General features: G+C 37.9%; 1 protein-coding gene across 1 annotated transcript; it reads left to right on the top strand.

Moving 5' to 3' along the window:
* Window positions 1-460: 460 nt before the first annotated feature.
* Window positions 461-11826, top strand: LOC127715880 (serine/arginine repetitive matrix protein 1-like). Its single transcript, XM_052222000.1, has 3 exons — window positions 461-539; window positions 7611-10523; window positions 11810-11826. Exons 1-3 carry the CDS (start codon window positions 461-463, stop codon window positions 11824-11826), a joined length of 3009 nt encoding a protein of 1002 aa, XP_052077960.1.
* The last annotated feature ends 437 nt before the right edge of the window (window positions 11827-12263 follow it).

Genomic DNA, 12263 nt, shown 5'->3' with positions numbered 1-12263 from the left:
GTGTTCCTATACGACATCTTATAAAGATATCAGTGCATGTTAGCAGATGTCATTTTTTGTGTTGCTGTTGAATAAAAAAACGAGGAGCGTTAAAAAGTACCTGTCAAATGCTGAAGTTTAAGGGAACTACCATAACATCATACGTTTTAAAAAAATACCTTTTATAAGCATTATTTTACTGCTTTAAAATCAAACAAGTAAATAAATTGTAAGGAAGAGATGAAAAAAACTTTAAAAAGTTTATACCCACAAACTTTCCCGGTAGTCCAGATTTAATTATCATGCCGTCTCCATGATGAGGGTAATTTTCGCTATTGATTTTTTTATCCATCATTGAAGGCAGGAAGTTGTCAAAGCAAAACAATAATATACCCTGCTTAGACGTCATAATATTATTTGGGCTACTTTCCAGGCGAAGATTTATCCCAAAAAGTGATTTTATTTTTATTTTGGTTTCAGAATGTTTCCTTCTCCAGGGCACAAGTCTGGGAAGTCACCACCTAAGAGTGTAGATGACATGACCCTTGCTCAGGAAAAGGGTGAGTAAATTGCCAGTCTGAAACCTTATGAAATGGATTGTATAAATCAAATAATCAGTTTTAACCTAAATACATCAAGTAGGTCAAACTGAAACTGTAAACTAAACTAAGTTAGATTGACACATGGTATGTGACTGCACAGACTAAGCAGTAAAGTTAGATTGACATAAGGTATGTGGCTACATAGACTAAGCCATTAAGTTAGATTGACACAAGGTATATGGCTACACATACTAAGCAGTAAAGTAAGATTAACACAAGGTATAAGGCTACACAGACTAAGCAGTAAAGTAAGATTGACACAAGGTATGTGACTGCACAGACTAAGCAGTAAAGTTAGATTGACATAAGGTATGTGGCTACATAGACTAAGCCATTAAGTTAAATTGACACAAGGTAAGTGGCTACACATACTAAGCAGTAAAGTAAGATTAACACAAGGTATAAGGCTACACAGACTAAGCAGTAAAGTAAGATTGACACAAAGTATAAGGCTACACAGACTAAGCAGTAAAGTTAGATTGACACAAGGTATGTGTCTACACAAACTAAGCAGTAAAGTAAGATTGACACAAGGTATAAGGCTACACAGACTAAGCAGTAAAGTTAGATGGACACAAGGTATGTGTCTACACAGACTAAGCAGTAAAGTAAGATTGACACAAGGTATGTGTCTACACAGACTCAGCAGTAAAGTAAGACGACACAAGGTATAAGACTACACAGACTAAGCAGTAAAGTTAAATTGACACAAGGTATGTGTCTACACAGACTAAGCAGTAAAGTAAAATTGACACAAGGTATAAGGCTACACAGACTAAGCAGTAAAGTTAGATGGACATAAGGTATGTGTCTACACAGACTAAGCAGTTAAGTTAGATTGACACAATATATGTGGCTTCACAGACAAAGTAGTTAAGTTAGATTGACTTAAGGTGTGTGTTTACACAGACTAAGCAGTAAAGTAAGATTGACACAAGGTATAAGGCTACACAGACTAAGCAGTAAAGTTAGATTGACACAAGGTATGTGACTACACAGACTAAGCAGTTAAGTTAGATTGACACAAGGTATGTGACTACAAAGACTAAGCAGTTAAGTTAGATTGACACAAGGCATGTGACTGTACAGACAAAGCAGTTAAGTTAGATTGACACAAGGCATGTGTCTACACAGACTAAGCAGTAAAGTTAGATTGACACTAGGTATGTGTCTACACAGACTAAGCAGTAAAGTTAAATTGACACAAGGTATGTGGCTACATAGACTAAGCAGTACAGTTAGATTGACACAAGGCTATACAGACTAAGCAATTAAGTTAGATTGACAAAAGGTATGTGTCTACACAGACTCAGCAGTAAAGTAAGATTGACACAAGGTATGTGGCTACAAAGACTAAGCTGTGAAGTTAGATTGACACAAGGTATGTGACTGTACAGAAAAAGCAGTTAAGTTAGATTGACACAAGGTATGTGACTGTACAGACTAAGCAGTAAAGTTAGATTGACACTAGGTATGTGTCTACACAGACTAAGCAGTAAAGTTAGATTGACACTAGGTATGTGTCTACACAGACTAAGCAGTAAAGTTAGATTGACACAAGGTATGTGGCTACATAGACTAAGCAGTTAAGTTAGATTGACACAAGGTATAAGGCTACATAGACTAAGCAATTAAGTTAGATTGACACAAGGTATGTGTCTACACAGACTCAGCAGTAAAGTTAGATTGACACAAGGTATGTGGCTACAAAGACTAAGCTGTGAAGTTAGATTGACACAATGTGACTGTACAGACAAAGCAGTTAGGTTAGATTGACACAAGGTATGTGTCTTCACAGACTAAGCAGTAAAGTTAGATTGACACTAGGTGTGTGTCTACACAGACTAAGCAGTAAAGTTAGATTGACACAAGGTATAAGGCTACACAGACTAAGCAGTTAAGTTAGATTGACAAAAGGTATAAGGCTACACAGACTAAGCAGTAAAGTTAGATTGACACAAGGTTTGTGGCTACACATACTAAGCAGTAAAATAAGATTGACACAAGGTATAAGGCTACACAGACTGAGCAGTAAAGTTAGATTGACACAAGGTATGTGGCTACACAGACTAAGCAGTAAAGTTAGATTGACACAAGGTATGTGGCTACATAGACTAAGCAGTAAAGTTAGATTGACACAAGGTACAAGGCTATACAGACTAAGCAATTAAGTTAGGTGGACACACGGTATGTGATTACACAGACTAAGCAGTTGAATTAGATTGACACAATGTATGTGTCTACACAGACTAAGCAGTAAAGTTAGATGGACACAAGGTATGTGTCTACACAGACTAAGTAGTAAAGTTAGATGGACACAAGGTATGTGACTACACAGACTAAGCAGTTGAATTAGATTGACACAAGGTATGTGTCTACACAGACTAAGCAGTAAAGTTAAATTGACACAAGGTATGTGGCTACATAGACTAAGCAGTACAGTTAGATTGACACAAGGCTATACAGACTAAGCAATTAAGTTAGATTGACAAAAGGTATGTGTCTACACAGACTCAGCAGTAAAGTAAGATTGACACAAGGTATGTGGCTACAAAGACTAAGCTGTGAAGTTAGATTGACACAAGGTATGTGACTGTACAGAAAAAGCAGTTAAGTTAGATTGACACAAGGTATGTGACTGTACAGACTAAGCAGTAAAGTTAGATTGACACTAGGTATGTGTCTACACAGACTAAGCAGTAAAGTTAGATTGACACTAGGTATGTGTCTACACAGACTAAGCAGTAAAGTTAGATTGACACAAGGTATGTGGCTACATAGACTAAGCAGTTAAGTTAGATTGACACAAGGTATAAGGCTACATAGACTAAGCAATTAAGTTAGATTGACACAAGGTATGTGTCTACACAGACTCAGCAGTAAAGTAAGATTGACACAAGGTATGTGGCTACACAGACTAAGCTGTGAAGTTAGATTGACACAATGTGACTGTACAGACAAAGCAGTTAGGTTAGATTGACACAAGGTATGTGTCTTCACAGACTAAGCAGTAAAGTTAGATTGACACTAGGTGTGTGTCTACACAGACTAAGCAGTAAAGTTAGATTGACACAAGGTATAAGGCTACACAGACTAAGCAGTTAAGTTAGATTGACAAAAGGTATAAGGCTACACAGACTAAGCAGTAAAGTTAGATTGACACAAGGTTTGTGGCTACACATACTTAGCAGTAAAATAAGATTGACACAAGGTATAAGGCTACACAGACTGAGCAGTAAAGTTAGATTGACACAAGGTATGTGGCTACACAGACTAAGCAGTAAAGTTAGATTGACACAAGGTATGTGGCTACATAGACTAAGCAGTAAAGTTAGATTGACACAAGGTACAAGGCTATACAGACTAAGCAATTAAGTTAGGTGGACACACGGTATGTGATTACACAGACTAAGCAGTTGAATTAGATTGACACAATGTATGTGTCTACACAGACTAAGCAGTAAAGTTAGATGGACACAAGGTATGTGTCTACACAGACTAAGCAGTAAAGTTAGATGGACACAAGGTATGTGACTACACAGACTAAGCAGTTGAATTAGATTGACACAAGGTATGTGTCTACACAGACTAAGCAGTAAAGTTAGATGGACACAAGGTATGTGATTACACAGACCAAGCAGTTGAATTAGATTGACACAAGGTATGTGTCTACATAGACTAAGCAGTTGAATTTGATTGACACAAGGTATGTGTCTACACAGACTAAGCGGTTTAATTAGATTGACACAACGTATGTGTCTACACAGACTAAGCAGTTGAATTAGATTGACATAAGTTGTGTGTTTACAGTAGTGTTGTCAAGTCGTATGGTTTTGCCCAACTGGTTACTCGGATAATCTTTCGACCGATTATCTGGTTAACTGGTAGTTAAGTTGATGTTTAAAAGCATTATCAATAGTACCCTACAAATATACGTTTTTATGATACGATCAATTGAAGTTTTTCCTTCGGCATTATAAGGCTTGTCTCTGCGCATTCCTGGTGAAGTTTTACTTTAAATAATCCAATACTACCGGATCTACAATGATGGTTGTAATAACTTCTAATTGAGATGATGAAAATCTTCTTGATCTAGTCGAATTGACAATGTCTGAAACCTTTGAATTCATTTTCTCTGATGTCTCAGAAAATAATGTTCAGTGTTTCAATTTGAGATGATTAAGCGTGTTACTCGTACCACCTAGTATACATTAATTTCATTAACGTTTTGCATTTCACCATTTTTAAGTCGGAATTTTGTTTAAAGTATGACAAAGCTTCTGAAGATAGTGGTGGCATATTTAGATGTAGGTCTACGCAACATCAAACCAAAAATTAAAATAATGTAGTAAATCATAAAGTTTAATCAGCTTACAACTGTTCATTATACTTACACCCCAGTTCTATTGTTATACTTGATAGTTTCTATTTCTGAAACAAGTGTAAATTGCATAGATCTATTGTTACGAATAACAATGGATTTTGACCACAGGGTGTGACGAGCGGGGTTTCTAGAAACCCCTGCTTCTACATCCCGCAAACAAAGTCCATTGTTATTCGTAACAATAGAAATTGATTATTTTTTTAAATAGCATGAGCATAAGAAATTACTAATAGTGTTCACTACAAATTGTTTCAAGATATTAAAAAAACACATTTTAGGAAATTCCAATAGCGAAAAAAAAATTAAGCATCTATTTTGAATACAAAATTATCCTTTAAATACTCCTTTGCTTGAAGGTATATTTTTTTTTATCCCAGTCATATATGTCTCTATTCTAAATTCTAAAGCATTGAAAAACGGGGATTCTAACTCCCGGACCCCCTCCCCCTCGGTTACCCAGTGGCCGATCAGGGGGTGGAGGTTCCGCGGGTTGGACCCGACTTTTATTTAAAAGATCAATGCAATTTGAATGGTTGGACCCCCCCCCCCCCCCCTTTTTTCTCTTGAGTTGGGAACCCCCGGCTGGATCAGCCCCTGATTGCCCCCAAAAAGGGAGTTCCTAAATATTAAATCTGTATCTTTGTATGTTGAGCGTGTCTGGTAGTCGGGTTTCTAATGCAGACACACCTATCCCTTAGTATGTCCGAATATGAATGGATTTTTTTTTTCCCGAGAAGAGGGGGGAGGGGCTTTTGTTCCATAAAACCGTATTAAAGATATAAAATAAAGTTATGATTACCTTTATTAAACTGATACAGGTAAGTACTTTGGGTTATAATATTGTCTTCATCTTTAGTCTCTTCTACCAAATCCAACGCTTGCCACAAAATGTCGTCCGTCTTATACCCGTCCATATTGACAACTGTATACCAGGAGCATGATGTATTTTTTGTTTGTAAGAAGAATACACGAAACAGTCAACCTTGACCTGCTGATCCATATTAGCACATGGATTTAACGGGAATATGTAAAACAACTTTGACATTTGTAAAATATACTCACTTGTCAAAGTTTGAACGAAGATAATCAAAGAAAGGTTACTAGTGGGGTTTCATGTAATAAAAAAAAATCTTATAAAATCATGGTTTGATATTATCAATAAATATGCTATAGTTTTTTTCATTTTTTTTTTTCATTTAATAATCAATGTTAACAAATATAGGATTTAGAATGGGGTGTAAGTTAGTTATACACCTCGGGATACGGCGTGTCTGGATAAGAAACCCCTCCGGCCTCCGGCCGACGGGGTTTCTTATCCAGACACACCTATCCCTCGGTGTATAACTATTACATGTATGCTAATTATATATACTAAGTAAACAAGAATGTGTCCATAGTACACGGATGCCCCACTCGCACTATCATTTTCTATGTTCAGTGGACCGTTAAATTGGGGTAAAAACTAATTTGGTATTAAAATTAGAAAGATCATATCATAGGAAACATGTGTTCTAAGTTTCAAGTTGATTGGACTTTAACTTCATCGAAAACTACCTTGGCCAAAAACTTTAACCTGAAGCGGGACATACGGACGAACGGACGCACAGACCGAAAAATATAATGCCCCTAGGTGGGGATTAAAAAAGAAAGTTGTGGTATGATTGCCAATGAGACAACTCTCCACAAGAGACCAAATGACACAGAAATTAACAACTGTAGGTCACCGTACGGCCTTCAACAATGAGCAAAACCCATACCGCATAGTCATCTATAAGAGGCCCCAAAATGACAAATGTAAAACAAATGTAAAACAATTCAAACAAGAAAACAAAAGGCCTAATTTATGTATAAAATAATGAACGTAAAACAAATATGTAACACCACAACAAACGACAACCACTGAATTACAGGCTCCTGACTTGGGATAGGCACATACAGAATTTGGCAGGGTTAAACTAGTTTGTTGGCGCCAAACCCTCCCCCTAACCTAAATATGTTTACTTAAGATCTTGCCCCACCGTTCTTGCCCCGAGCTGATAGACAAGTTGTCTTTGTTCTAATTAATTTTATGTTTTCAAGATTAATGAAAAGCAATCAAAATTAATTACGACGATCATTTTGAAATTGAAAAAAGGTCCGGTATACCGTTTAGCGTTTTTGGTATTTGCATCACGTAGGTCAAACTGAAACTGTAAACTAAACTAACAGTTAGATTGACACAAGGTATGTGGCTACACAGAGTAAGCAGTAAAGTTAGATTGACACAAGATATGTGGCTACTCAGATGAAACTACTAGTAAATTACTTAAATAAAACTTACATAAGAAAATATGTGCATCTTAACTAGGTAAATGTGATTGATATTAAATATATGTCCACACAGATGTCAGTAGAAAAAAATTGACACTGGCCAGTCTGGGTATTGATTCTATTATTTTAGACCAACTGGAAAATAAAAGAAGCAGCTGTTTTTCAGTTTTCATTAATTCATCAGTATTTTTTTGGTCATTTGAATACTTGCTCAGTAAATATGCAAATTAGCACAATAGTGCTTTGCCTGCCCTAAAACTATCACTATAAGCTATATTGCTATTACTTGCTGATCCTGTCCTCTTAATAAGACTTCATATTTTTTTTCCAAACAGTATATAGCGAAGCTAGAGCATCTCCATCACCATCACCAAAGATTGAAAAGGTGGCCAGGGCATCTCCATCCCCAAAGATGGAAAAGGACGCAAGATCATCGCTATCACCAAAGATGGAAAAGGTGTCCAGAGCATCTCCATCACCATCTCCAAAGATGGAAAAGGTGGCCAAAGCATCTCCATCACCATCACCAAAGATGGAAAAGGTGGACAGAGCATCTCCATCACCATCTCCAAAGATGGAAAAGGTGGCCAAAGCATCTCCATCACCATCACCAACGATGGAAAAGGTGGCAAGAGCATCACCATCACCAAAGATGGAAAAGGACGCAAGAGCATCGCTATCACCAAAGATGGAAAAGATGTCCAGAGCATCTCCATCACCATCTCCAAAGATGGAGAAGGTGGCCAAAGCATCTCCATCACCATCACCAAAGATGGAAAAGGACGCAAGAGCATCGCTATCACCAAAGATGGAAGAGATGTCCAGAGCATCTCCATCACCATCTCCAAAGATGGAAAAGGTGGCCAAAGCATCTCCATCACCATCACCAAAGATGGAAAAGGACGCAAGAGCATCGCTATCACCAAAGATGGAAAAGGTGTCAAGAGCATCTCCATCACCATCTCAAAAGATAAAGAAGGTGGCCAAAGCATCTCCAATACCATCACCCAAGATGGAAAAGGTGTCCAGAGCATCTCCATCACCATCTCCAAAGATGGAAAAGGTGGCCAAAGCATCTCCATCACCATCACCAAAGATGGAAAAGGTGGCCAGAGCATCTCCATCATCATCACCAAAGATGGAAAAGGACGCTAAAGCATCGCTATCACCAAAGATGGAAAAGGTGTCAAGAGCATCTCCATCACCATCTCCAAAGATAAAGAAGGTGGCGAAAGCATCTCCATCACCATCACCAAAGATGGAAAAGGTGTCCAGAGCATCTCCATCACCATCTCCAAAGATGGAAAAGGTGGCCAAAGCATCTCCATCACCATCACCAAAGATGGAAAAGGTGGTCAGAGCATCTCCATCATCATCACCAATGATGGAAAAGGACGCAAGAGCATCGCTATCACCAAAGATGGAAAAGTTGTCCAGAGCATCTCCATCATCATCTCCAACGATGGAAAAGGTGGCCAAAGCAGCTCCATCACCATCACCAAAGATGGAAAAGGACGCAAGAGCATCGCTATCACCAAAGATGGAAAAGGTGGCCAAAGCATCTTCATCACCATCATCAAAGATGGAAAAGGTGGTCAGAGCATCTCCATCATCATCACCAATGATGGAAAAGGACGCAAGAGCATCGCTATCACCAAAGATGGAAAAGGTGTCCAGAGCATCTCCATCATCATCTCCAACGATGGAAAAGGTGGCCAAAGCAGCTCCATCACCATCACCAAAGATGGAAAAGGACGCAAGAGCATCGCTATCACCAAAGATGGAAAAGGTGGCCAAAGCATCTTCATCACCATCACCAAAGATGAAAAAGGTGGTCAGAGCATCTCCATCACCATCACCAAAGATGGAAAAGGACGCAAGAGCATCGCTATCACCAAAGATGGAAAAGGTGTCCAGAGCATCTCTATCACCATCTCCAAAGATGGAGAAGGTGGCCAAAGCATCTCCATCACCATCACCAAAGATGGAAAAGGTGTCCAGAGCATCTCCATCACCATCTCGAAAGATGGAAAAGGTGGCCAAAGCATCTCCATCACCATCAACAAAGATGGAAAAGGTGTCCAGAGCATCTCCATCATCATCTCCAAAGATGGAGAAGGTGGCCAAAGCATCTCCATCACCATCACCAAAGATGGAAAAGGACACAAGAGAAACGCTATCACCAAAGATGGAAAAGGTGTCCAGAGCATCTCCATCACCATCGCCAAAGATGGAAAAGTTGACCAAAGCATCTCCATCACCTTCACCAAAGATGGAAAAGGTGGTCAGAGCATCACCATCACCAAAGATGGAAAAGGAGATAAGAGCATCGCTATCACCAAAGATGGAAAATGTGTCCATGGCATCTCCATCACCATCTCCAAAGATGGAAAAGGTGGCCAAAGCATCTCCATCACCATCACCAAAGATGGAAAAAGACGCAAGAGCAGCGCTATCACCAAAGATGGAAAAAGTGTCCAGAGCATCTCCATCCCCATCTGCAAAGATGGAAAAGGTGGCAAAAGCATCTCCATCACCATCACCAAAGATGGAAAAGGTGACCAGAGCATCTCCATCACCAAAGATGGAAATGGTGGCCAGAGCATCTGCATCACCAAGGATGGAAAAGTTGACAAGGGCTTCTCCATCATCTAAGATGGAAAAGGAGGCCAGAGCATCACCATCACTAAAGATGGAAAAGGTGGCAAGAGGATCACCATCTCCAAAGATGGAAAAGGTGGCCAAAGCATCACCATCACCAAAGATGGAAAAGGTGGCCAGAGCATCTACATCACCAAAGATGGAAAAGGACGCAAGAGCATCTCCATCACCAAAGAAGGAAAAGGAGGCCAGAGCATCACCATCACCAAAGATGGAAAAGGTGGCAAGAGCATCTCCATCACCATCACCAAAGATGGAAAAGGTGGCAAGAACATCTCCATCACCATCATCAAAGATTGAAAAAGTTGCAAGAGCATCTCCATCACCAACACCAATGATGGAAAAGGTGGACAAAGCATCACCATCACCAAAGACAGAAACGTTGGCAAATGCATATCCATCACCATCATCAAAGATGGAAAAGGTGTCAAAAGCATCTCCATCACCATCTCCAATAATGAAAAAGGTGGGCAAAGCATCACCATCACCAAAGACAGAAACGTTGGCAAGAGCATCTCCATCACCATCATCAAAGATGGAAAAGGTGTCAAAAGCATCTCTGTCACCAAAGCTGGAAAACATTGGAGGTAACAATCATTTCAATTTTTTTATTAATTAACTTCAATTAAGAGTACAAAAAGAGGACACTCTGACCAGATTTTTAATTGATTTTTTTTATATGTAATTGCTGTCCTGTATATAAATAATTATTGTATTTAACAACTTCCAGTAAAAATAGAACCAATTTGTTTGTAATTAACATGAAAGCTGGTAGGACGCAGGGTAGACATGCAGCACTTTATTTAGACACTTTATAAAGAAGGCAGTTTTTGGATTAGGGAGCAGGGTATTATCCAACCAACAACTGGCTATCTTAGATAGCTTCCTGTAGTTTTTTTGCGTTTCATTCCTTAAAATGTGCCTTTCATTCCTTAATATCGTAATATGTGCTTTTCATTCCTTAATATCTTAATATGTGCCTTTCATTCCTTAATATCTTATATGTGCCTTTCATTCCTTGAATATCTTAATATGTGCCTTTCATTCTTTGAATATCTTAATATGTGCCTTTCTTTCCTTAATATCTTAATATGTGTCTTTCATTCCTTAATATCTTAATATGTGCCTTTCATTCCTTAATATCTTAATATGTGCCTTTCATTCCTTAATATCTTAATATGTGCCTTTCATTCCTTAATATCTTAATATGTGCCTTTCATTCCTTAATATCTTAATATGTGCCTTTCTTTCCTTAATATCTTAATATGTGCCGTTCATTCCTTAATATGCGTCTCTTTTTCCTTGATAAAAGTTGGTGGTCCTTCTCTTGGAAGCTTGACTGCGAAGGGTTTTTACTCTTGATAGCTAAAAGGTGAAATTTGTGCACAGGTAAAACTTGTTTAACCCCATGTCATGATATCTGGACCATGTTTTTGTTGTTGTTATTATATGCCTGTTTACGGGACCTATTATGGTATACATCTGTCCGTCCTTCCTCACCATGTTGGACAATACGTCGAAAGCACTTTCATCAATTTTCAAGAACCTCTGGTGAATTGTTTATATCTATTGACATAAGCTCCCTTTTGATTTTTATAAATTGTAGATTTTTCCATTTCCTAAGTTATGGGATTTTATTCATAAAAAAGGGGGGATTTTCCAGTTTTCTGGCAATAACTCAAAAATGCAGTTTTCATGGAACTTTGGTGATTTATATCTATAAAAATAAGCTCCCTCTCAGTTTTTTTTTTTATCAATTTCTGATACGACATTCAGGCGTTATGGAACTTTATTTGTTAAAAAAGAGAAGAGCGTATCATGCTCTCATGGTGCAGCTCTTCATTTACTTTGTTTGTATGGTTGTTTTTTTAAGGATTCAGTGTTTGGTAGTTAGTGTGACCTGTTGTTACTATCCAAAGATATTTGTAATTCTTGTTATCATATTTATCTGATATTGGTACTGGTAGAGGTTTTTAAAAATATCCTATTTGCTTATACAAAACTGAATATAAGAGTGTTAAACCTACTTGGTAGAGTTCATGCTGCATAATCAATTATGTAGAAATAATCAGTATAATGGTTGACATGGCATTGAATATATGTTTATCAATAAATTGAATAATTAATTAATTATAAAGATAGAATATAGAAAATAAAAATGTCCAACAGGTATTTCATTGCCATCAAATAGTATATCAAACCAAGTTGTTTACAGTAAAAGAAGAAATGTTTTATTTACATTGTCCTCTGAACCTGTTTTTTTCATCTTTTAGCCTCTGGTTCTATTTTTACTTCTAAGGTTTAAACAGACAAAGGTCTAGAAACAT

The sequence above is a fragment of the Mytilus californianus genome, unplaced genomic scaffold (assembly GCF_021869535.1).
Source record: "Mytilus californianus isolate M0D057914Y unplaced genomic scaffold, xbMytCali1.0.p SCAF_9, whole genome shotgun sequence".
NCBI classification, from domain to species: domain Eukaryota; kingdom Metazoa; phylum Mollusca; class Bivalvia; order Mytilida; family Mytilidae; genus Mytilus; species Mytilus californianus.
Note: the sequence above shows the minus strand (reverse complement) of the source record. Positions and strands in the feature narration are given on the sequence as shown.